Source organism: Scardinius erythrophthalmus (assembly GCF_964197995.2).
Source record: "Scardinius erythrophthalmus genome assembly, chromosome: 6".
Taxonomy (NCBI): domain Eukaryota; kingdom Metazoa; phylum Chordata; class Actinopteri; order Cypriniformes; family Leuciscidae; genus Scardinius; species Scardinius erythrophthalmus.
This window is the reverse complement of record NC_138226.1, coordinates 10,791,163-10,819,146: the sequence shown is the minus strand read 5'-3', so window position 1 is coordinate 10,819,146 and position 27,984 is coordinate 10,791,163. Positions and strand designations below refer to the sequence as shown.

At 39.8% G+C, this 27,984-nt stretch overlaps 1 protein-coding gene across 6 annotated transcripts in view; it reads left to right on the top strand.

Moving 5' to 3' along the window:
• map2 (microtubule-associated protein 2) overlaps positions 1 to 27,663 on the top strand; it is a 116,673-nt gene extending 89,010 nt beyond the window's left edge. For all 6 annotated transcript variants that reach the window (XM_081369396.1, XM_081369395.1, XM_081369394.1 and 3 more), the window contains 9 exons: positions 1,000 to 1,058; positions 1,757 to 1,942; positions 2,107 to 2,251; positions 2,948 to 3,004; positions 4,107 to 4,426; positions 9,544 to 9,636; positions 24,649 to 24,730; positions 25,620 to 25,732; positions 25,815 to 27,663. In XM_081369396.1, coding sequence (XP_081225522.1) covers positions 1,000 to 1,058; positions 1,757 to 1,942; positions 2,107 to 2,251; positions 2,948 to 3,004; positions 4,107 to 4,426; positions 9,544 to 9,636; positions 24,649 to 24,730; positions 25,620 to 25,732; positions 25,815 to 26,030 — 1,271 coding nt within the window. In that variant the 3' untranslated portion in view covers positions 26,031 to 27,663. The remainder of the gene's footprint in view (positions 1 to 999; positions 1,059 to 1,756; positions 1,943 to 2,106; positions 2,252 to 2,947; positions 3,005 to 4,106; positions 4,427 to 9,543; positions 9,637 to 24,648; positions 24,731 to 25,619; positions 25,733 to 25,814) is intronic.
• Positions 27,664 to 27,984: the final 321 nt, after the last annotated feature.

Genomic DNA, 27,984 nt, shown 5'->3' with positions numbered 1-27,984 from the left:
TTGTTTTGTTTATAATGTTTTCATTTTCTTATAGTATGACCTTTCATTTTGTTGTCTGCATGTGTTCTCTCAGTTTTACATGCTTGTTCACACTTTGTTTTCTTTTCAAAGCGATGCTGCTTATTGAATGTTGTGCGTGTGTGTCTTGGGGTTAATTTTAAAGGATGTCCTTCTGACTTAAATGTGTTCGATTTTAAATATATGAGGTGAAGCATACAATAATCACTATTTCCTCTCATTTTGTAATGTTCCTATTCTGTTGTATACAACATTCAGGGACCAATTGCATTGGTCTCCAGGCAACTGGTGGTTTGAGTGAGTTCTGGGCGCTTGTTTAAAAGAAATGGCCTCCATCCCTCTGGAGGAAAGGAACTTACTGTGCCATAATGAAGTTCCACTGTTAGCTTTCTGAGAATTGTGCTTAAATTCATGGTAGACATCTGATACATTGCTGCAATCCCCCAATTAGACTTTACTGAAAAGCCTCTTATATAATACAGTTCATTTTCAAATTCTCTGTTAAGCTGTGCCAAGTTGTTTCAGAGCAGATCTTTCTAGTAGCTACAGAATATTCAGTTGTGAGTAACAATCCATTTCATATTTGATCCTAAATAGCCCAATTAGAAATACTTTGGCTTGAGCATTTAAAAAATAAATCTCAGTTAATTTTCAGAGAGAACTACAAGTAAGCCTTTTGTTGGTTGATTTGCTTGAAAAGTTAAACACTTTGGTTTTGTGGCGCTTTCAGGAAATTAATCTAGTAGTTGACCAGCCCACACCACAACATTGACTCAACCAATGGTGTGAGTTTAGGGCAGCACTATCTGTATATGTATATGTGGCTGCTTTTGAATACAAGATTACATTTGCAGTGTGTTTGCTTGAGTGTAATGTTCAATACGTTTTATTTTCATTAGAGAGGATATATCTCTAAGGTCTTGGAAACAATATTTCTCTTAATCATTCTCAGTCTCTCTTTTTCTCTCTTTCTCTATGCAGTGTCTGCAGATGGTCGACTGCCCTTCAGTGTGGCCAGGCACTCCAGAGATCGGGTGTCTGTAAGAACCATATCAGATTTCAATTTTATACAAATATAATGTCCCCAATTCAGGTTGTCGATAAATAGTCGAGTCTGTACACTAGGGATCCGCTCAAGTACTCATAAATATAATAGGGTTTTTACACAAACATACCAAAGGTCTTCTTTTTAATTTTGTAGTTTGTTTGTAATTTTGTAGTTTGTTCATATACATAATATATATGGAATTTAATAAGTATTCTAGATTAAATTATGAATAGTGCACACTGCTTTTAAACTGAGCTAACAGAATGTGACAGAGCTGCATTTTGAGCCTCTGTACGCAGTCCCCTGGTTTCCACTCTTTGTATTGTCTGTACATCACATCTCATTTCTGCATTGTTTGTTTTACAAGTTTGCATGACTTTTCCATCTTATTTCCTTTAACCTTAAAGTGATACATTGTGCCCCCTCAAGCAGCTTAATGGCCCTTGTACTAACACCACATTCAGTGAAACTCAACACGTTTTCTTCTTTTTTCTTTTCTTTCATTTTTTATTGCCCGAGTGGTTATGCATTCTGCCCAGAATTGAATCCCTTGTTTTCCCCAAATGTGTGGTCAGATGTTGCTCATTTCGTTTGTGTAAACATTCTTTCATGCTGACTTTTAGTTCATGTTTTTGGTTTCATTTTCACCGTGCATGAATCACTCATCTGTCCGTGTTCCTCTCATCATAGACCTCCAATCCCACAACACTAACAAAGATCCCTACCTCTAAAATTCGGGCAGAGGCTTTGTTGCCGGCCCGGCCGAACTCCGCCAGCTCCTCCAATAAAAGGAGCCCGTTGGTCGAGGCAGATCTTTATGAGCCCCGTCCTTCTTCAGCGGGCCCACAAGTTTCGCTAAATATATATGTTGTAAAGGTAAGCAGGGAGCGAGATGGTTCAAATGACTATTTGCTTCTGCACTAGACACTTGTAACTTTCCAGAGAAAACGGCATCCTAGAATTTGTTAACCTTTTGTTTTGGATGCACTATTGTTTTAAGTTCCCAATGATTCCAACATGATTAATGATTCTGTCCTCAGGATGGTGGTTCTCGGAGCCCAGAGAAGAGGTCATCCCTGCCACGGCCAGCATCCATACTAACCCGTCGCTCACACATGGCTGAGCACGAGGAGAGTTCCACTTCCATTACCAGTTCTGGCTCCACAGCACCACGCAGGCCCACATGTAAGAGGCATCACAGTTGGAGTCAATGTTTCTCAGTTTCCTTCCATATTCCCCCTTTTGCTTTAATGGTATGAGACAAATTACCATGACAATGCAAAACAAGCAACCACTCTTCTGGGTTCTTTAGACTTGCAGATTCTAATGAGGATATTGGGTAGTTCTGCGGTTTCAATGATCTGCAATGTTGTTATAATAATTTAATTCATAATAAACTGATGACAAGGCATAATTGTTTTTTTTGTTTAAGCAAACCCAGTTGTTTAATGCGCATCCAGACATCTAACACAACACCTCTAAAGCCACAGTAACGTGGCATATAACAGTAAAAATAACCTGCAGATGAGCAATATGCATCTTTATTTCTTTAATACATGTACAACCCTCATATATAATAATATTTTATATTGATCAGACTTAATTATCACTTATTTTGATTATACAGATTGCTTAATACAGTCAAAATGAATACAAGACATTTTCTTAGTATTGCATGGTTTTTATTTCACAAAAAGCCAGTATGCGCTGCAAGAATTGATGAATAAACTACTGATGTTGCCTGAAGAATCTGAATTGCTTGCTCAAAGCTTTTCGGAACCATTTGGATCTTTTTTTAGACACATCTTCTCTGCTTCAGGATCTACAGACTTTCTTTAACTCATACATACACTCACACCCTTTCTTCCCCTGCTCCTGTAGCATTCCGTACTGAAGTCAAAGCAGAGCGCAGGACAGGCAGGTCTCATAGTATGACAGGTATAGAGTATCATCCCTACTGTTTCACCCTGTTTATTGTCAGTCCTTCATACCTGCTGTCCTGTGCAAGGATACAGTCACCATAAAAAATTCATTGCCATTAAAAGTTATTCATCCCAATAGCACATTTCGTTGCAGAAGTGGAGCTGTAACACTAATTTAAAAAGGTGAATAATTTTCATAGGCACTGTTTTACACAGGGATTTTTTTTTTTTTCATTTGTACTTTTTTTCAGTTATGCATGTGAGTACACTTTTCCGTTATGTGTTTGTGGCATTTAAAGTGTCCATTAAATATTTTTTTGATACATAATGCCTTTTAAAAATCAATAGTAAGATTTATTATCTATCATTGTCGTCGTCATGTGGGGTCCAAAAGTCTGAAAAAGTCCACTATGCAAAGAAATGACTTCTAAACTAGTATTATTTTACTTTCCCAGTAAGAATATCTAAAAATGTACATGAGAAGCAACATTACATAAGATATTAAGACTTGTTTTCATAAACTGAGCTTTCCCTTGATTTTAAATGGCTTATTGACACTAATCAAGTGAAAACCTAATTTACTTGATCAAAAATACAGTAAAAACAGTAAGTGGGACATATTAATACAATTGCCTGATTGGAATTGGAAAAGGAATGATCCTTAAGAAGTTATTCTAATTGTTTATTTGCAGCTCAAGAAACATTGCTTTATATTATTAATGTTAAAAACAGTTGTGCTGCTTAATATTTTTGTGGAAACCATGATACCTTTTTCAGGATACTTTGATGAAATTTCAGAAGAACAGCATTTATTTGAAATAGAACTTTATAGAACTGACATTTTGAATTAGTTGTATGTACCCTTGCTGAATAAAATTGTTAATTTGAAAATAAAACGTACTGTACCTATATTAAACATACATTCTCTAAGAACAGGTCTCAGTATCATATCTGTTGTATTAAATTAGGGAAAAGCTAAATAGGAGCATTTTCACTAGTGGACTTTAGACTGCACTGTATTATTTATGTGATTTGAAAAATTTCACATACATTTGCTGATGTTGCACTTCCTAAATCCTAGCATTTAAACTGCTAATTAAGTTCTGTTTCAACTGTAGGCACAGAGTCTGCTCGGTCCCGCTCGGCCCGCAGTGGCACCTCCACACCCCGCACCCCCGGGTCCATGGCCATCACCCCTGGTACCCCTCCCAGCTACTCTTGCCGTACTCCGGGAACCCCCCGCACTCCGGGCACCCCCAAATCTCTCAGCCTGCTGTCACAGGAGAAGAAAGTGGCCATCATCCGCACACCTCCAAAATCCCCGGCGACTACACCCAAACAGCTGCGCGTCCTTAACCAGCCGCTGCCTGACCTCAAGAACGTCAGATCCAAGATCGGTTCCATTGACAACATCAAGTACCAGCCCAAGGGGGGCCAGGCAAGTCCAAATGCTCCCAATTCATCCTGATTTCACCCCAACTGAGGCTAATAGCCAACTATCCACTCTTTGTCCCCCTCCCCATCTGTCTTTCTTGCTGTTTTTATGCTTCTTCAGGGTCGATTCTTTTCCCTGTGTGCACACTGTCATTTAAAGTGTGCTTTACTGTGTTTCGCACTCATTCGCATGTATCAATTCACTGTGCATGCTAATGGCTGCACATAATAGCTGTTAGGCCATTTCACTCGTCTTGGATTGACTGGTTCTTTGCCTGACTGGAAGGTAATATAGCACTTGTTCTTATGACATGAAGCAAATCATGTTCCAAAAATATACCTCATATTATTTATTTATTATATAATTTTAAATGGCAACATTTGCACTTTGAGATGATCTTAAGGATGTAGAACCTGTCATTAGACCATAACTGTGTTAGTCTGCAGTAAATTAATATTTGGGCTGTCAGTTGATTAAATTAATTGCATAAGTAATTTTATAAAGAAAAACAATATAAGGTTATGTTATATAAGTATATGTATATTTAAATGTAAAAATATTACACTGTCATATACAATCAGGTTTTGCCCCAGTACTAAAGAATAAGTTATTTGTCTGACTATCTATTATTTCTAACTCTCTATCATACAGAAATGCTGGAGAGTCTGTTCTAATACAGAACACTTTTGGAATTATTTGATTGTATGCTGCCTTAGGTTGCATTTTGGCATTATAGAAACTTCAAGGATACACACATGAATGCATATACACCCATGCGCCAAGGTTGTTTTCCTCCTATGTCTAGGACACTCTGGTCTTGTAGGAGCTTTGTTTACTAGGATGAATAGAGTTCATTTGGGACGATGGGGACAGGCTCTTGATGTAAACACCCCTTGTGTTTTTCGGTCATTTCATGCACGCTCGCTGTAATGAGCAGGGTGTAGGCTGCGTGCTGGAGTGACATGTTTATGTCTGGCTCGTGGCGGAGTGCAGCAGTGCAGAGAAAAGGATCTCGTCAGCCGGAGGAGTGGGAGATTGGGAGGTTATTTGGGTTGGAGACTGCAGTGATAAACTATAAGTAAGGGCATTGGAGTAATTGTTTGTCTATCTTTTATGTCTCAGAGACAATGTGTTAGATTTCAATTCTTAAGAAAACGATGTGTGAAACATAATGTAAAGTTTTTAATCAGGACAAGATCAGTTGTTCTTGCACTTTTGAAGTAAAAACTCTGACAAAAAAACTTAAATGATTACATTTGAAATTATATTAAATGTTGGACGGGGCTTGATCGGGAAATGATTGGATTGGATTTTTTTTAAATCATTTTAAGAATTATTTTGATAACATTCCTATAGAGGTTATATGTTTTTTTATTTTTTTATTTCATTTTAAAATGTTTTATCCCAATGAAGTCAATTTATAATGTTAGTGGAATTTCTTTTTCATCAAAAAATTTTGATAAAAAAAAAATATGACTAGAAATTATGTTTACTAAATACAGTATACAATTTGATTTCATATTGCCTTTAAAAGTACTGTAGCAAAAAAAAAAAACAACTTAATTTTATTACAAATTAATTAACTCTTAAGGTCCAGAGAGTGAATAGATAAAACAACATTTTTATCAAATAGATAAATCATGTAAAACTAAAATTTTGGACTGTTTTTGATGAAAAAAATCTTGACTTATATAATAATGAAATACAACAGAAATGTAGATTGTTTTGCCTTTTAAGCAATGACTGATAATAGTGAAAAGTAGCAATTAAATCATTGTCACTTTCTAAGTTCATCGCTAGTCTTTGTGAGCCCTGTAGACTTTATAGTGATGAATCATTTAGTGAACTTGAAAATGGCATTGGAGTTCATTTTAGGGCACTCAGGACACCCTAAGGAGGGTGTGTTGTATAACCTATGCCACGGCCTGAATCTGTCTGGGCCCAAATGCTCCCTCACCCCTGGATGACAGCGGGTGTCTCCCCAGCATAGTCACTCACATAACAGGTCTAAGAGACAGTGACATGAGCCACAGTCTCTCAAGGTTGAGTGAGCGGGCATGTGGCGGCCACTGCCAGTCTGTGTTTGCCCAAGGGTGAGACTGGATAAGAGTGCTGCGCCTGTCTGTGCCTTAATGACATAATATGTCTACTGAGGGCCACTGAAGTAGACGGGGACAGTCTGAAAACCCGGAAACTGGAAAACTCGGAAAGCATGTGCATATTTAATGTTAGAACATTTCATTTTAATAATATTCGTCTAAAAGCTGCAAAGATACATCAGCTCTAGAGCTAAGTTATGTAGATACTTGTCTGTTCAAATCTAATTTTTTTTAATAATAATATACCATAAAAAATATAATAATCTAATTTTGATAACATCCCCACTGAGAATCATTCCTATTTTATTTTTATCTCCCCCCCCCCCCCCCACAAAGTCAGTGTTTTTTTTCTCCTTTTATTAAAACATCATTTTTAATGTAATTAATGATGATAATTTATACAGTAGCCTATATAAGATTTTGGCAAATGTAGAAATTGTATCATACCTCATTTCTTAAATCCTAAGGTCTTATGTCATCTTAAGTCATAATTTTGTTCTTCATGATCATATTTCACCGTCTTTCTGACCTGTAGAAATACATTGTCCATATGTGCTGCTGTGCCTTTAATACTTATTGTTTAAGAAATGTTTAAGAAAACATTGTTAAAATATAACTTTTGCTGTTTTTTAATACAAATAATTTTACTGTCCCTCAAATATATATATATATATATTTTTGACTGGTCGTGAATTTACACACAGTATTATTTTAAAATGTAAAGAAAAACCTTACTTTTGTTATACTATTTTGTCACCAGTTTGTGAATCCTGCAGAGTAACATTCCCATTTAGATCGTATCCTACCGTCTGAAGACCATCTGTCATGATAGTGGAGTTTTTTGTGCTGCTGGACCTTTAAGACTTCTTTGAAAACGTTATCGCTTAAATGGATGTTCAAAATGAGCAATTGTTTGCAGCTTAGTTTTAAAAAAAAATGCCCTTTGCATAACTTTGGTGGAAGTTTTGACTTCTGAAAGTTACTGTAAGTTTTCATGTAAAATGATCTCAAACCCCGATTGAGATGAGATTAAGCAAAAATCTGACTACTCATGTGACCCATTTAACATTCTTTGTGTGTGTGTGTGTGTGTGTGTGTGTGTGTGTGTGTGTATGTGTTGCGTTTATGTATGCTTCATGGCACTTTTCATCACTCAGAGTTGACCTCACCACATTTGACTTTGTCATAGCTTGAAGAGTGTATGTAAAGTTAAGAACTTTCATGACTCATGTATGTCTCGAGACCAAACACAGACTCTGGCTCTGGCTCCAGCTGTCTCTCTCCCTGAAGGGTCATCATCTGTGCATTGTTCTCCATCACCCCCTCTGCGTCTGTGTTTTGTGCACTTCATTCGGGTTTACAGTATTTAAGTAGACTGCTATGTGTGCAAGAGATTTCAGTAACATTGACTACAGTTGTTCACTTTGTCCTGCTTTCTGAACCAGCCCAGGTCCAAATCCCTATTCCCTAATAAATTAACACTGTCTTAGAAAACAGCTGAGGCCAGTTAAAAGCGTGCTACTACAACCTGGTGGTGAGTGCATTGTTGAAGTCTCTGTTCCACTGCGATAACAGCTAAATGGATTGTGCATCAGGTGATGTGTGAAACTGTCACTATACATTGACTACAGCAGTCAGGTGTCATCGCATGAGTCTAGTGTTTGATGGACTAAAGTACATTTAGCCTTTATAGACATATAATGTTGCACTGACTGATTCATTTTCATTGGCCTCTGAGGTACTTCTTGTTCTTACAACTATTGGAGAGGGGCATCTTTTATTAAAATCCCCAATATTCTCCTTATTTTCTTTCACTATGCAATACATTAATGATGCAATTTCACTTAGATTTTCATTATTCTTTAATTTGATAATTAGCTTATTAGTTTATGTGTATATGCGCAGTATAGCCAATAAGTATTTACCGTAGCATAATATGTAATATGCAGCATTATATATAACATATGTAAATTCATAACCAATAAAATAAAATAATAAATAGAATAAAAAATATAAAAGACAAATAAAATAATAATACAAAATAAAATAACATCATAAAGATATCATATGTAATTATTTAAATATGTAAAAGATAATATAATATTATACGTATTTGTAACCAAGATAATATAATACGTACTTTTATGTTATATATACACACACACACACACACACACACACACACACACACACACACACACACACACACACACACACACACACACACACATTATATCTTTATTATGTTATATTATGTAATAATATTAAAAGTAAAATACCATTATTTTACATGTTTTATTATAACCTACTAGTATTTTTTAAATTCTATTATTATACTCTTTTGTCACAGGTCAGTGAGTCCTGCAGAGTGACTCACAATATCCAGGTTTAATAGGGCGATCTCTTGGGGATTCTTGAAAGTTTTGCAAATAAGGACCCCAACAGTGAAGTGGACATTTGCAGGTGTTAGCATGGGAGCAAGAGTTTTACATTTAACAGCTAATTAAATGTGTAATGTTTATCTGGAACTACTTCCATGTTCATTTATTCAGCCCTTAAGTGTGATGGCTTCACTTACTGGAGAGACCTTCAGCATTTTATTAGCATAAAATAAGTGTCTAAGTACATTTGCAGTTTAACCCTTAAGGGGCGTTCACACTGACAGTGATTAAATCAACACGTTTCTGCACTGATGGTTGCTTGTAGACACGCATTGCTCTCCACTAGCCACATTGTGTTACACTTGCTGCACATTAGCATAAAGTTGACCTCAACTCAACTTTGTTGCTTTGTCAACGCTTCTCTGTTGATGACTGGGGATTGCCCATTTGATTTTTGGCTGCAGGTGCTGTGAGCACCAAGAGATGGGTCAAGTTCATCTTTATGGGTTGTTATCTTACCTCTCTTACTGACCCGTCTCACCAGTGCACGGCTACCAGTTGTCTGAATGTTTGTGTGCATGTATGTGGGTGTGTGTTTCCATCTTCATTAAAAGAGCCACATATCTTTGTATTTTTCTAGATTCAAATTTTAAACAAGAAGCTGGACTTCAGTCACGTACAGTCAAAGTGCGGATCCAAGGATAATCTGAGGCATTCGCCCCGTGGAGGCAATGTATGTACTGCTCCATCTCTCCCTATGTCTCTCTCCTTCTCTTCCAAAGCCAACAGACCTCCACGGTTTTTGACCATTTACTAGGGGTGTGAATCGTCACTTGTTTCACGATTCAATTCGATTTGATATCACGTTGCGTTGCATCCTCACTTTTCAATATTACTGCACATGCCTACATTTTCGTCAATGAATACAGCAATGTAACAAACATCAAACACAACAGACGACAGGACCATTTAGAACAACACTAGTAAATACTAAAAGCGCACACACACTCGCACTCGACTCGCCCAGACACACACACATGCAGCCTCGCACGCACACACTCAGGCTCACACGCTGTACATTTTAAAATAGTGGGTGCATTTTTTATTACTCACTTTTGTGTTTCGCCTCCCTCCACCATTTTACGCTAGTGCGAGAAGCGCGTATGTGACAAATGACGTCAGAGAAAAGTCAGTAGGCTATAATTGATTATGGTCTATTACTGCATTTGATGCAACGATTCATTTCAACATTTCTACTGCACTGGATGCTCAGTAGGGCAAAATGCTTTCCATGGCAGAAGCAAACATTATATAGATGCAGACAACCTTGAATACACACACACATCAGATATATTTTCACACATGGCTCTAAAATGCAAAACTGAAGTCCCTTCTTGTTGTTCATCATGTGAAAATATATACACCCTACATGTATATATTTGTAAAGTGTAATGCAGGTGTTTCGATGTTGACCCATCAACACTTGTGTGTTTACTGTATGGAAGTCATATCAAAATAAGACGACGCATCACTCTCCTTTTCTATATGTTTAATTTCTCTGTTTGAGAAAAATGGTGGTAATTTATATGGTTATTTTCATCCTGAAACAGTTTTGATCAACAGTCTGTATCATGGAGTAGTTGCTGTCAACATTTTTATTCTTCTCTTCTTTAGGTTTCAAGGTCTCCTCTATTATACTTACTTTTTAGGTTCTGATCGAAAACCTAGTAAGCCATCTTGCTGTCTGCCGCCTACACAGAGATCATCCTAACTGAAATGGAACCTCATAAGTGACTTATTTGGAGTGCTCCACACAGGCAGTGGCTTAGTGTGTTATATACAGTACATTTTAAGTTGGAGTCTTTATGATTATTTCATTTTTTGAAAGAAGTCTCTAATGTTCACCGTATCTGCATTTATTTGATAAAAAAAAAAAACAGTACATTTTTTTTTTTTTTTGAAAACAGTTGGGCTGCTTAATATTTTTGTGGACACTGTGATACATTTTTATTCAGGATTCTTTAATGAATATAAAGTTTAATAGAACAGCTTTTATCTGAAATAGAAATCTTTTGAAATATAAATGTTTTTACTTTGATAAATTTGCATCCTGGCTGAATAAAAATAGTAATTAGATTAGTCAAATTTGATGACAAACTTTGATGTTGGCTTGATAAAGCCAGGTCTGAAAGTTTAAAATTACTTTGAAAAGCTTGAAGTTTGAAGGTTTTATAGTACTAGTTTTCGCACATTAGTAGGATAATTAGCACATTGCTAGCATGAATTAACACATTGTTATCATATTTTAGCATGCTGTTAGCATGATTAGCATGTTGTTAACATGAGATACGAGTTCTGGTTTTTGGCAGTAATACATAAAAAAAAAAAAAAAAAAAAACATGAAATACGATTGCATCCCAAATGACGCACTATACACTATGCCCTTATGCACTATCACTATGTACTTATGCCTGTACTCACCCTTGTAGTGTATACATTTTATATGGTTATTTAGTTATTCACTGTCGCAGTCAGAAAGCCCTTCACCCTCCGCTACGTAATTAAAGCTGTGACAGTCGTGCATGAAGTGCCCAACATCCCACACTTTGTTTTTTCCATTAACTAACTGCATCATCCGGGTATTTAAAGTGTACTTTTTCAATGTGGAATTTTCAGTGAACACACTACTCGCACTATTTATACTAAAAAACATCACAGAATAGTGCACAAGTAGGCTACGCAAACTGGGACGCACATGTTGCTAGCATGATTAGCATAATTTAACGTTTTAACATGTTATCATTATTAACATGTTGCATTCATGTTGTTAACATGAATTAACATGCTGTTAGCATTATTTAATCTTGCTAGCATGTTTTAGCATTTTGATAACATGATTAGCATTTTGATAATGTGTCTAACATATATTAGCGTGTTGTTAGCATGATTAGCATGTTGTTAACATGTTCTTAACATGTTTGCTAGCATAATTAGAATGTAGATAGCATGATTAGCATGTTGTTAACATGTTTCTAACACGATTTAACATGTTGCTAGCATTGATGTAACATGCTGCTAGTGTTTTAATATTTTGTTAGCATGATTCACCTGTTTTTCTAACATGTTTCTAACAGGATTAAGCATTTTGCTAGCATGTTTTAACATGTTGCTAACATGATTTGTTATGTTGTTACCAAGTTTTAGTATGTTGTTAGCATGATTCGCATTTTGCTATCATGTTGCAAGCATGATTAACATGTTGCTAAAACAATTTAGCATGTTCACATGATTTAAAACATTGTTCTCAGGTTTGCTAGCATGTTTTAACATGTTGCTAGCCTGATTAACATGTTGTTAGCATGAATCAACACATTAACACTGAAGAAGGCCTGCAAGTTGAAATGTGTTATTTCTCTGTAAATAATGTAAAATAAAGTAACTGAAAAGATTTCAAATAGCTGTATTTTGAAGTTAGTATAAATCAACATGTTCCTAGCATGTATGAGCATGTTGTTAGCCTGATTAGCATGTTAATAACATGTTAACATCAGTATCATGTAGCTAGCATGAATTAACACATTGCTAACATGTTTTAACATGTTGATAGAATGATTAGCACATTGCTAGCATGTTTTAACATTTTGTCAAGTCAAGTCACCTTTATTTGACGCTTTATACAATACAGATTGTTAATTATGCATTTTGGCTGTTGTTCAGCTGAAGGCAGATTATTGTTGATTCAGTTTAATTTATAAAGCAGTTCTGCAAACAAAAACAAAAAAAAATCATCCAGTTCAGTTCAGTTCTTATACAACAGAGTCAGTACAGTCAGGTCAAAAATATTGTTAAATATTAAGTTGTCCTTGGATAGTCATTAAGCTTTGCTAGCGATAGATATCTTAAATACTCTATTGCTGTGTTTGAAATTGAATAGCTCCCTACTATATACTGTAGTATGCTAAAAACAGTAGGCTACGTAAAAACAGTAGTAGCCTATGTCCAAATACATAATATTTGAAAAACAACAGTCCCCGGATGACCTACTACTTCCGGCGAGATTCTGAAGTGAGCATTCAATGGACACTTTACAATTCCATTAGGCCACAGGAGTAGCCTGGGTTTCCCCATGCTGCGATTGTATTCACGCAGCTCAACATTATGAAGCTGCAGACTCGGAGCCTGCATCTACAGTCCCGCACCCAGAGTCCCGCATTCTCAGACCCCTCGTTTTTCGAGACAGCGCCTTCTGCTGTTCGGAATATTGTCACGATCCCACACACGAGAAACAGGGAGATCCAATAACGGTAAGTATTTATTAAAGGGAAATCCAAAATCAGTAGTCAAGTCCAGGCATGGGTCAAAATCCGAATAGGCAATCCAAAACGAGACACAAACAAGAACAGGCAGGAAACAGAATACCGAAGTGGCTGTGAAAAATACAAGGACTCCGTAACACATACAAAAACAGACAGGATTTTATACACAGGGAACTAACAATGAAACAGGGAACAGCTGAAACAATGATGACGGAGAGCTGAGTGTAATTAACAGTGATTGGTACAGACAAGGATTGTGGGGAATGTAGTTCAATATGTGGATGACACCGTGAGGAAGGAGGACATCTAGTGGTGACCCAAGGAACATAAACCAGACACTGTGACATAACCCCCCCTCTACGGAGCGGCTACCAGACGCTCCAAGACATAACAAAAAACAAAACCCAACAAAAGTCCAGGAGGAAGGTGAAACGGTGGAGGATCAGGGGGAGGGATGGAGGGCCAGGACCATGGAGGGGAACAGAAACAGGGGGTGATGACTTAGCCGGTAGCCAGGGCAAAGCAGACGCCCAGACGGCCCATCGGGCGGCCATGGCGAAGACGATCCTTCGGGCGGCCAGGGCGGAGACTTTCCCTCGGGCGGCCAGGGCGGAGACTCTCCCTCGGGCGGCCAGGGCGGAGACTGTCCCTCGGGCGGCCAGGGCGGAGACTGTCCCTCGGGCGGCCAGGGCGGTGACTGTCTCTCGGGCGGCAAGGGCGGTGAAGACCCCTCGGGCGGCCACGGCGGTGAAGACCCCTCGGGCGGCCACGGCGGTGAAGACCCCTCAGGCGGCCACGGCGCAGGAACTGGAACAGACACCAACGGCTCAGGCACTGGAACTGGCACCACCGGAACTGGCACTGGAACTGGTACCACCAGAACTGGCACTGGAACTGGCACCACCGACTCAGGTTCAGGAACAGACACAGACACCACCGGTTCAGGAACAGACACAGACACCACCGGTTCAGGAACAGACACAGACACAGGAACTGGAACAGACACAGACACTGGTTCCGGCTCAGGAACAGACACTGGCTCCGGCTCAGGAACAGACACTGGCTCCGGCTCAGGAACAGACACTGGCTCCGGCTCAGGAACAGACACTGGCTCCGGCTCAGGAACAGACACTGGCTCCGGCTCAGGAACAGACACTACCGGCTCCGGCTCAGGAACAGACACAGACACTGGCTCCGGCTCAGGAACAGACACAGACACTGGCTCCGGCTCAGGAACAGACACTGGCTCCGGCTCAGGAACAGACACTGGCTCCGGCTCAGGAACAGACACTGGCTCCGGCTCAGGAACAGACACTGGCTCCGGCTCAGGAACAGACACTGGCCCCGGCTCAGGAACAGACACTACCGGCTCCGGCTCAGGAACAGACACAGACACCGGCTCCGGCTCAGGAACAGACACTGGCTCCGGCTCAGGAACAGACACTGGCTCCGGCTCAGGAACAGACACTGGCTCCGGCTCAGGAACAGACACTACCGGCTCCGGCTCAGGAACAGACACAGACACTGGCTCCGGCTCAGGAACAGACACAGACACTGGCTCCGGCTCAGGAACAGACACAGACACTGGCTCCGGCTCAGGAACAGACACTGGCTCCGGCTCAGGAACAGACACTGGCTCCGGCTCAGGAACAGACACTGGCTCCGGCTCAGGAACAGACACTGGCTCAGGAACAGACACTGGCCCCGGCTCAGGAACAGACACTACCGGCTCCGGCTCAGGAACAGACACAGACACCGGCTCCGGCTCAGGAACAGACACTGGCTCCGGCTCAGGAACAGACACTACCGGCTCCGGCTCAGGAACAGACACAGACACTGGCTCCGGCTCAGGAACAGACACTGGCTCCGGCTCAGGAACAGACACTGGCTCCGGCTCAGGAACAGACACTGGCTCCGGCTCAGGAACAGACACTGGCTCCGGCTCAGGAACAGACACTGGCTCCGGCTCAGGAACAGACACTGGCTCCGGCTCAGGAACAGACACTGGCTCCGGCTCAGGAACAGACACTACTGGCTCCGGCTCAGGAACAGACACTACCGGCTCCGGCTCAGGAACAGACACAGACACTGGCTCCGGCTCAGGAACAGACACAGACACTGGCTCCGGCTCAGGAACAGACACAGACACTGGCTCCGGCTCAGGAACAGACACAGACACTGGCTCCGGCTCAGGAACAGACACTGGCTCCGGCTCAGGAACAGACACTGGCTCCGGCTCAGGAACAGACACTGGCTCCGGCTCAGGAACAGACACTGGCTCCGGCTCAGGAACAGACACTGGCTCCGGCTCAGGAACAGACACTGGCTCCGGCTCAGGAACAGACACTGGCTCCGGCTCAGGAACAGACACTACCGGCTCCGGCTCAGGAACAGACACTACCGGCTCCGGCTCAGGAACAGACACTACCGGCTCCGGCTCAGGAACAGACACTACCGGCTCCGGCTCAGGAACAGACACAGACACTGGCTCCGGCTCAGGAACAGACACAGACACTGGCTCCGGCTCAGGAACAGACACTACCGGCTCCGGCTCAGGAACAGACACTACCGGCTCCGGCTCAGGAACAGACACAGACACTGGCTCCGGCTCAGGAACAGACACTGGCTCCGGCTCAGGAACAGACACTGGCTCCGGCTCAGGAACAGACACTGGCTCCGGCTCAGGAACAGACACTGGCTCCGGCTCAGGAACAGACACTACCGGCTCCGGCTCAGGAACAGACACTACCGGCTCCGGCTCAGGAACAGACACTACCGGCTCCGGCTCAGGAACAGACACCACCGGCTCAGGAACAGACTCCACCGGCTCAGCGGTGGCCATCTTGTCCGAACACACAGGTTTGGCAGACGTGACGTGAACAGACTCGGCGATGACCATTTTATCCGCAGACTCTGGATCCGTCTCGGCGGTGGCCATCCTGTCCGAAGACAAAGGCTCGGCAGACGTGACGTGAACAGGCTCGGCGGCAGGAATCTTGTCCAAAGACACAGGTTCGGCAGACATGACGTGAACAGTCTCTGTGGCGGCCATCTTGTCTGAAGACACAGGCTCGGCAGACGTGACGTGAAGATTCCTGGGTGTTTCTAGGATGTTAAATAGCGTTGAAAAATAATCAAACAACGTTTTAGTGGCCATCTCTTCAGGGGACACAGGCTCTGCGGCGGCCATCTTGTCCGAAGACACAGGCTCGGCAGACGTGACATGACCGGTCTCTGGATCGGCAGACGTGACGCGAACAGTCTCTGGATCGGCAGACGTGTTCTTCCTCCCCCTTCTCCGTCCGTGACGGTGAGATGGTGGTTCCGGTCCGTCCCTCACGAGCCCAGGGTCGAATGGGGGCCATGGTGGAGAGTGATGTTGGGCCTCCACTCGACCACCTCCTCCTCTGCGACCTCCCCGGGTCCCACGAAAAATGACAAGGTGGGTTCCCTTAAAATACTCTCTCCTCTCCAGTTCAGTGGCTGGGGAAAAAAAGTTAGAACTCACACCGCTGGATCTCTGCATGACGGAGTCCTTCTGTCACGATCCCACACACGAGAAACAGGGAGATCCAATAACGGTAAGTATTTATTAAAGGGAAATCCAAAATCAGTAGTCAAGTCCAGGCATGGGTCAAAATCCGAATAGGCAATCCAAAACGAGACACAAACAAGAACAGGCAGGAAACAGAATACCGAAGTGGCTGTGAAAAATACAAGGACTCCGTAACACATACAAAAACAGACAGGATTTTATACACAGGGAACTAACAATGAAACAGGGAACAGCTGAAACAATGATGACGGAGAGCTGAGTGTAATTAACAGTGATTGGTACAGACAAGGATTGTGGGGAATGTAGTTCAATATGTGGATGACACCGTGAGGAAGGAGGACATCTAGTGGTGACCCAAGGAACATAAACCAGACACTGTGACAAATATCGTATAACACCCTTATCCAAATGCCACTGAAAACAATAGGATGCAATATTACGGTCTCGTTTTATTTAAAGTTATCCAAATAAATATTTGCGTTCCCTGCTTTATGCATGTGCCAAAAAAACTCATTGTGTTCTCTGACTAACAAATGACCCAGTAGTTATTTTTTGAGCGTGGGTGTAATTGAAAGAAAATTACTGATGGAAGGGATACAATTACAGATTGAACTATCTTCTGAAAAAATATTATGTGATATTATATTGCTACAATGTTTTTTATTTTTTTTTATTCAAATTCCATTTTTTCTTTCAGTTCAACCTATAATGGTCTAATTAACATTATACCATGCTAACATTACAAAACCTGTTTTTTGAAATTTTGAATGCAAAGCAAAACTCAAATAAGAATAGACAAAACACCAATAATAAACAATTCTGTACTTTATTTAACGATCACCTAAACATCATCTTGCTGTAAACAGGACAAAGCAAAGGAAGAAAGAATTGTGTTAGTGACTTTACTTTTCGTCTTCAATTGCATTAAAAAAAACTCCTCATTTATAAGTCGCTTTGGATAAAAGCGTCTGCTAAATGAATAAATGAAAAATGTAATGTAAATGCATAAGGTAAAATAATTACTTTCTGGTAGGCGAATGTTCCTTCTTTTTTCATTATTTTTGCAATCGCTCTGTCAAATTCCTCGACTTCACTAAAATAAAAGATGAATGCCATTGTCAAAAATATTGTGTAATAATAAATACTTTTTTTTTTTTTTTTTTTTTTTTTTTGCAAATGCAAATTACAAGCATACCTAAGGTGATAAGTAGGGCCACGGAGGAACACCTCCTCAGCCTCCTGCCAGGATAATGACTGCATCTCATATAGGCCATGAATGATGGCCTGTCCATATAAATAAATAAATGAATATATAAAACATTTCAGTCAATACAAATTAAAAAAAGGAACCCAAACAAAAGGCCAAATGACACATTCTAGCTCACATGTTAATACCATAGACTGGTTAATACATAGTGAAGGCATAGTAAATTTGATTATTAGGCAATTGTATGAGTTGTAAATAGCTGGCAACAACTTCATATCATAGTTAAATTAATATTGATTAATTTTAATACTTACATTTCTAATTTAAGTAGTCTACATAAATTATATAAAGTAAAATAATTACTCTGGCAATAATTAATTCAATTTATAGTTTTAGGAGAAAAGGTCCGGAAATTAAAAAAAGGTCAAAAGGTAAATCTGATTCTGATAAATCTAAATAGTTAATGATGACATTCTTTGATATTAACACACTTAAAGTATTTAATTGGTCTACTTTAATGTCAACTAATTTTAATCAAATTTTTAGGCTAATGTTAGCTATCAAAATATTTTCGGGGAAAAAAGGCTAAAAAACATACATTAACGGCTCAAATTTTGTTACAAACTATCTTTACAAATATTAAATGAACTATTCATATGTTGGTGTATCGATGAGCTATAAAGTAGTTTGATTAAAAAAGAAATCGAATGAGTATGATTCGCTAAATAAAATTGACGATACTCACGTTTCGGCTTAAGTTCTTCAAATGTTTATCCGATCCAATTTGATAGGAGGCGCTGTCTCGAAAAACTAGGGGTCTGAGAATGCGGGACTCTGGGTGCGGGACTGTAGATGCAGGCTCCGAGTCTGCAGCTTCATACTACTCATGGACCAGATTTTCCCCTCAAAAAGGGAACCAATCACAGAACGGGGAGGGAGCAGCAAGACGATGACGACGTCTATGCGACACACCGAAGCAGTTTGTTTATATCTGTGGATCCAACATGGCATCAGACGCGAAGTTACCTTTCGATGCAGCCTTAGATAGTGTTCTGAGTAGTTTAGAACCAAGCGGCAACCTCCCCGTCTCTCTCTTGAAACCAACACGGAAGTGAGTTAAACTGCAATTCATTGACTGGCCGCTTGGCCTGGCTGCAGAAGTGAGTCAAATCTGTATCTCCCTCATGTTAAAATTACCAACTTTACAGCAGAAAAAAATATGTTTACAGCCTGGATCTCTATGTGGCTTTGGTCTATACAGCTAATTGTGCCCTTCATAACAACTGTGAGGGGGGTGAATTATTTTATAACTCGTCCGTTTAGTTGATTAATATTTAAATTTAAGGGTGTGGCCAGTGGCCACTTGAGTGACAGATGGATTGCCGCTGTCAGTGCTAGCCGTTTGTCTGCTGTTACTAGCCGTCACTTCACCTCAGCAATGTTAGCTGCTGAACTTGCCATCTCTGCTGTGTTTGTGCTTTTTTTCGGGATTATTTCATACAATTTAATACTTGGGTACAAAGCCCACGTCTTTGGATTTCGTCGTTATCGTTCGAGACAACAACCAGCGCTGTATTTCAGTTGTTTTCCTCCGTGAACCTGAACTAATGGATGTCTGACAATTTCGTTGCTTTTGGGGGTTTTCAAATTTAAAACGTCAATACATGCTCGTTCGTTCTGCTCTCACGGAACAGATGGATTATAATATGCTTATGTACCGTCAGATGAAATCATGCGGGCGTCAGCGCTTTCTCCGTCCATGCAATAAATGCACATGAATGAGCGCGGATTTTCTAGCGCATTTACTTGCTCTTCAAAGGCAATATATCTATGGTTTAACCCATTTGAGAGACGGCCAAAATCAGAATCTAAAATGGACTGAATAAGCTCTCTACGAACTTGAGTGATGCCGCGCTGACGGACCATGAAAGAGTGACGGACATGTATGCACATAAATCACTGTCACACACAAACACTCTCGAAGTAATACACAGTCTCACTTGTAGCCATGTCTTTTAACTATTATAATATTTCGAAGGGCAAAAATAGGAACGTTTAATTGGCTTTACATCATCAGCTAACTCGATCACGTCGAGCTAGGTGATTTCAGATAGCCAGGCTCCTCCTCCAATATTATCTGCCTGCAGAGCCGGAGGCTGCATTTTCAGGACCCCACTTCTAGGACCGCATTTCTAGGACCCTAGGTTTTTGTGACAGCGCCACCTACCGACTCGGAGAACCGCAGTCTCAGGAACGCATTTCCAGGACCCTAGTTGTGCCAGGCAGTATTTCCACCCACCCAGTTTCAACTACATTAGAGTTTTACAGTTTTATTACACCCAAATACTACTTTATTTATTGCAATTAAACCTGGTTCCTAGGAATGTTGAGAAATTATTGGGTCTAGCATAATATAATAACTCAAGTAAAATAAACAAGGAATCATGTTATAGTCTTTTCAGTCACTAGATCGACCACATTTTCAAGTATAGAGGGAAGACAATGACTCTGGGGGTAGATTGTGTATATTTTACAAAATAATATATCACACCTCAACTTGAACACACTAAATATTTTACAAAATAATAATAACAACTGAACTTGCACACACAAAATATTTCACAAAATAATATATAATAACTGAACTTGCACACACAAAATATTTTACAAAATAATATATAATAACTGAACTTGAACACACACAAAAACAAATTTGTTCATGATGTGGACCACAAACAGAACTTCATGGACAACATCATCACTGACTCCTAAGAGAGAGAGAGAGAGAAATAGAGAAAGAGAAGTGAATTAAATAAGGAACATTTAGTTGAACATGTTCTACACTTTTTTTTTTTTTCTTAGTTACCAAACAGTGCACACATATCAATTAATGTTCATAATACTATTATTGCAAACTGTTCAAAGATTTGAAAAAAAAAAAGGTTTTGATGTTGTGGGAACAAAGGTTCTAGAAACACTCATGTCAATAAAGCCCATCTCAATTGAGAAATCTGAATAGAAATAACATTGACACGACTTTTTTTCTGACCATATATATATATATATATATATATATACACATTTACATGTATATAATATTTAAAGCACACATTATAAAACCATGTCAAAATGGTGAGACGCATGTAGACGCATACTACACATAACTTGTATTGTGGGTAACGTTAAACAGGCTGACTGTGAGCACGTGACAGTGAAAACATTAAGATTATTTTAACTGAATTAAAATGGAAGAACAAGGAGTAATTAACAAGCTTTCAGAACGAACATGCTACAGTTTTATTGTGCTGTCAATAAGTCAACACAGGCTTATCACGCAACAGTTCCGTTAAATGAACGTGCTAACAATTCATTTTCAAGCATTAGAGGCTAAATACTATGGCTATGCATTCAAGACTATTTTTTTAGCAAATCACCATCACGTTTGCTACGTTAACTTTCCAATTAAATGCATCGCAATTGTAAAAATTTATTCGCATTTGATACTCACACTCTGATTGTCATCCATCTTCGCTGGTCCTCTAATTCGGTAGGTGGCGCTGTCACTAAAAACCTAGGGTCCTAGAAATGCGGTCCTAAAAGTGGGGTCCTGAAAATGCAGCCTCCGGCTCTGCAGGCAGACCCTACTCGGCTCCTCAGCTCCACTCACGCCCCGCCTGTTTGCCTATTTTCTGTTATCCGGGAGTGACGCAAGGCCAAGATGGCGACGGCCGGCTCCGCCCACTTTAGGCTTCAAAAATGCTCTTCAGAAACCTACGGGTGACGTCACGGACACTACGTCCATATTTTTTTACAGTCTATGTTTAGAACGCAAGTTTCTTTCGTCTTCTTCCTCGTCGAATTTCTCTCGCTCTACATACGTCATCTGGTATAATTGAAACGATTGGCTATGAGCTACCTACAGGCGCATTTGATAGACATTCGTATCGCCCAATAAACGGCTCTGGGCATTCGTAAACCACGCCTCAAATACAAGAAAATGAACATGGTTCCCAGACCACATCTCAATGAGAAAGAGGTCTGACGTTAGCCAGGCTACCACGGGAGGGGATTTATGAATGGAAGTGAAGCGATTGACCCTAATTTAGCTCCAAAACTCTGGAATAGCCTTCCTGATACTGTTCATTGCTCAGACTCGCTCTCCCAGTTTAAAACTAGATTAAAGACGCATCTCTTCAGCCAGGCATTTATATAATACTTTTAATCTTACAGTTAAATCCGACCTCTAGTTTATAAATGCCAGAGGAGAACTGGCCCCCGACTGAGCCTGGGTTCTCCCAAGGTTTTTTTTTTTTCTCCATTAGTCATCTGATGGAGTTTTTCGATTCCTTGCCACTGTTGCCTTTGGCTTGCACAGTTGGGGATATTTGGGGATATTTAATTTAATTTAATTAATCAATCAACAATACTATTGATCAGCATTACCAAACGTGGACGTTTTCCACTAGAAACAAACATTGATGTATTATTTTAATTTAATACTGTGAAGCTGCTTTGATACAACCTGTGTTGTGAAAAGCGCTATATAAATAAACTTGACTTGACTTGACTTAAACTGACGCTGGTGGGTCACGTGATAGTAACAACATGGTGGATGTAGAATATCTGAATTTCATTCATACTATCCAGGGGGGCTGGGTTTCATAAAATATTGAAGCTTCCCCGGGCGCCGCCATTGATTAGCGGACCATCACCTGCTGTTAGCATTCCATTGACTTTGGCGTCACTTTGACAGCAAATAACTTTACATCTGAGGCGTTTAAAGACTCCATTTGTCCATTATTTATTTCTAAAGAAACACGAAAATGTATAAAAGGCTCCATTACCTTGTATCTTACGTTATGGCCCCGTAGATGCAGTTTTTGTAAAAATAGCCTAAATATTGCGTCATAACCACGCGACTCTCTGTCGCACAGTAGAGAATTACTGTATGGACAGGAGGAGAAGCTTGCGCGCAATCAGGGGGACGTGGAGGCAAAATGACAAAGTAATTAATCAGAATACTTAGCAAAAGTTGCTCCTTCTCCTAGCTCATGGACAGGCTCGATGGTGTTTTAAGCCCCCAATGGCTCCTTAGAGGCAGCTAACCCTACCCTCAACCTTAAACCTACCCATCCCCTCGCTGCCTGGAAGGCGCCGTTGGGGGCGTAAAACACCAAACACCCATGGACAGCTCCTACTCACACTCTCCGTCTCTGCAAGTTTCGGAAGGGAATGATTCAGATTTCTCTTGGCACAGCTACTAGAAGACAGACGGGTTGCTCACATCACATCTAAGTCGTCAAGCTCAGTCTGAGTCTGCGCAGTACGCTCGGCCATCAGGAAGTGAGAGCTTCTAATTGACTTCACTTTTCTCCGTTGAAACCTATGGGGTCGCTGTGTCCAGTTTATATACTGTCTATGATACTACCCATATTCATGCTATTTTTTTTAACGACAAGCCAACATAATAATAATTAAAGAAAAATCGAACTGACCACAAACGTTTGAATGCTAGTGTAAAAAGGTAATGTGAAGCACACAGTAAATTTGTCTCATAATTGATTTCAGTAGTTTGCTGTTAACTTACTACACTAAATGTTGCGATAACTAATATAAATACCCAGCATACAGAAATATTGTGTAAAATACTAAATTGAGTATTTTTTGTAATAATTTTAAATTTATATTAATAATTGACATTTTTCTCACTTTGTCTGCCATCCAAATTTTTTTTTTACTAAGCTTGTTGTAATACATTTATGCCATTGCTTTCACTGCTAAGGATAAATGTAATGCTGTCTCACAATTTGATCACAAGAAATTATCGTAAAGGCTGCGTAATTATGCCTAAAAAGCTGCTTAAGTAGTCAGCTCACTAGTTTTTGGTCTCTCTGTTCTTTCTGATTGTGTATATTGCCTGCTAAAATGTCTTGACCAGTGTTTTCTAAATGTCAGAGCTGGTATGTGCTGAGTCTGTACTTCAGTCAGATTTGCTTTTTCTGCCCCTTGCAGCAGCAGCAGCGGTCAGTCATTGTGAGTGACTATTACAACATAGCTATAATGACCACACTGTGTAGAGCATGGCGCTAGCAACGCTAAGGTCATGGGTTTGATTCCCACAAAATATTACGTATGCTGTCTGTTTAGTTAAGGTTGGAATATCCCTTAACATTCTGGAACATTACTTTAATGCTGTAATTGAGCACTATAATATAACAATTAGCTACATTTATCTTATTTGTATAGGACAAAATATCAAAATCTCCTTTTAAGTATTTCATGATTCAGTACACCAGTAGCAACACCAGAATCTACCCAACCCAATATTTACTTTGCCATGAATTTCTAAACATCTGTAAGTCTATCATCTGATTCAGTGATCTGATGGTGTATTTGTGATATTCATTTGCAGTTGTTGGATTTCTTAATGTTGTGACATCTTCAGCATATTGATCAGTTTTTGCAGATTTGCAGCTCAGCTAACATGCGTTTAGTTGTGGAGTTAGTTGAACTTATCGATTATTACTACTTTTTTTTAGGCAAAGTTTTTTTTTTTTTTTTTTTTTTTGCAGATCCATATGTGAAGAAGAACTGGAGTGACTCCTTGCCTTTATTATCCCATTTGTGGTTTATTTTTTTGTACTCAACATCTGGTGTTTCTTACAGGTTCACATTCAATCTAAGAAGATTGATCTTAGTCATGTGACCTCCAAGTGTGGATCATTGGACAACATCCGCCACAGGCCAGGTGAGCATGCTAATGAATTCTAGAAATTTTAGCCACAGATTGGAAATTTGCAATGTCATGATACAGATTGTGTTTAAAGCATGCAACGCCTGAGCTAGGCTATTTGATGATATAACAGCGCCATCTTGTGGTTATATTTTAATCTCCTCTTTTGCCAAACTCATTTTAAAGGATTCTGCCATTTCAAATGATCCTTATATACAAAAGGCAAAATTTTATGCTGTAAGAATCTTGCTAACTCTTTCCAATAATTAACAGTTAACAGTGATCACATCTGTATTTTATAAAGCAGAGATTTTATAAATGTTCATATTTTGTTAGATTTAATAGGCCTATGCATTCAGTACTGTTGAAAATTTGGGGGTCAATGTTTTTGTTTTATTTTATTAATACTTTTATTCAATGCATAAAATTGACATTAAAGACGTTTATAATGTTACAAACGATTTATATTAGAAATAAATTATGTTCTTTTCCCATTCATTAAAGAAACCACCAAAAATATTAAGCAGCACATCTGTATTCAACATTGACAATAATAAGAAATGTTTCTTGAGCAGCAAATTAGAATGATTTCTGAAGGATCATGTGACACTGAAGACTGAAAATCCTGAAAATCCAGCTTTGCCATCATAGCAATAAATTACATTTAAAATATATTCAAATAGAAATCTTTTGATTGTAATAATATTTCACAATATTATAGTTTTACTGTATTTTGATCAAATAAATTCAGCTTTGGTTAGCATAAGAGATTTAAAAATAAAACTTTATCAGTAGAGTAAATCTTTAGATTTTATTCCTGGTTTTTTTTTTGTTTTTTTAGTTCTGTGAAAAAAAACCAGCAGATAAATGAGAAATTATTGCATTTCTTTTTTGTGACTCTCAGGAGGTGGTCATGTGCGCATTGAGAGTGTGAAGCTGGACTTCAGAGAAAAAGCCCACGCAAAGGTAGGCTCACTGGACAATGCCCACCATACGCCTGGAGGAGGCCACGTACAGGTGAGTGCACAAACACAACCGTTTCTACTTATCCGTCCCACATCATACACGAGGACCGACTTCCTATTTCCTGCTTTCTAAGATCGAAAGCCATAAGCTGTTGTTCCGAGACGCAGCCAAAGCACGTGTGGATCACGGGGCAGAGATTGTGATCGAGGCGCTCGGGCTGTCAGGCGGCACCTCTCCTCACCGGCACAGCCACATGTCCTCGTCCGGGAGCATCAACATGCTGGAGTCTCCACAGCTGGCCACGCTGGCCGATGATGTGACCGCTGCCCTGGCCAAACAAGGCTTGTGAATCCGAAATGTCTCCGTTCAATCAAATTCCCTCCACTCAATCTACAATAGTCCCCTTCATTGGTGTCACGGTTGACCCTTCCTCCCTACGGTATTTAATGAAGACTACAGATTTCACTTCCCATCTGAAAAAAAATAAGCATTTTATCTGTTTTTTGTTTTATTTTGGTCAATTTTAATGAATAACGACTTGTTAGAGCTAGAGACCAGTGCTTTTTATTACCCATGTTACATGTGACTTTTTATGATTGTGTACAGACAGTGGCCTCAACTGCTGGTTATGGGTCAGTGTCAGGTGTGTTGCGTAAACAGTGGCCTCAACTGCTGGTTTAGGGTCAGTGTCAGGTGTGTTGCGTAATAGTCGTCGAACAGAATTTTTTATACACGGGAATGTGGCGCGACGGTACCATTCTGCACGCGTTCTTTTGCCCATTCAGTGCATGGACTCTAAAACATCTCAACTGCGAGTCACATACGATCAAACACAATATACACTATAAGGGAATATATTTATAAGTATACCAGCTCTTTGTCTCGACATCTCATGCTCAGTTGAAAAAAAGAAACGATTACTCCTTCGATAAGTTATTCCTGTACAATTGCATTTAAAAAAAACAAACAAACAAAAAAAAACTAGATAGTATGACGAGCATGTATTCTAGTACACAAAAGAGGCTATTTTCTATTTCAAGGGATTTTAGTAAGCTATTTGCTGAAACATCGAATAAAATCAACACATCATGTTTTGTAGATACTAGCAACAATGTTTAGTTTGTACATTGTTTCAGATGACCGTTACGAAACCGTTGCTTCCGTGGATCTTTGTCGGTACACAGTTCAAGCAGATTTGTCACATGGGCGATATTGAAGAAGTCACTTTCAGATTTCTTTCAGAAGTCACTGTCAGCACGGTGAATTCACCGTGAACAACTACAGCTTGAGCAAAATCTTTATGGGGAAACTCCCAAACACGCAGAATCCTGTTGAAATGACTAGATTTCGCCTGTGAAATTTTGCCGAGCAACGTTAAATGTGACTGCACCTTTACACAAAACGCTTATATTACAGTATTACGTTACGCAAATACAATCGAGGGCTCCAGTTATACATGAATCATGTAAGATCTGCTCAATCTGCTGTCTTGAAGTGTCAACCACATACCACCATCTTTCAGAGTCGAGATGGGAACGGACTCGCATGAGTAAGATATGGGTGGTCCTGCGGCCCTCATTTTATTCTTGAACGTAGGGAGCAGCTCCTCGGGAAGTTGTTGGTGATTTAGGCCCTGTGTTCGTCTGCTGATTCCTGCTTGGATGCTTAGTTTTCTTTCTTAGGACGTGGAAAAAGAAACACAAAACAAAACTTTAAAAAGGATACTCACTGTGCTTGCATTTGTTTGAACACAGTACACCAGTATATTTTTTCCTCGTCATTTGTGGTTCTCCCCTGCCCTTTTTCCTCTAGAACAGCTGTCATTCGTAGGCTTCTGTGTTTTCTCGGCCCCCCTGAGCCTTACCTGCCTTTTTCCTTGATTCCCTCAGCTGCTGTAAATGTATTTAAAAGGTCACATAGATGTACGCATTTTTTCTCCTGTTGGTATGATACGGATTATAAATGCCCTTAACAGTTATGACAATAAAAATACAGAAAATGAACAAAACATTGACGTGATCTGTTTTTTTTTTTCTGACTTTGTGTATGAGAAATGTGTTATGACTTATGACTGTGGTATTATAGCTTCCTTAAAGGTTTAAAAAAGCAACAAGCGACGAGAGGCTGTACATTATAGTGATTTTACAAACGGTAAGTGGAAATCTATTGGTTGAATTCAAGGGTCCAGGGAAAAAATCTACATGTGGGATTTATAAAGTAGGGTATACTATAGCGCTATAAATTAAGCATAGCGTCACTTCTGGCAGGTCACATTAGTCAAGCTTGCATCAGCTGATCCACGT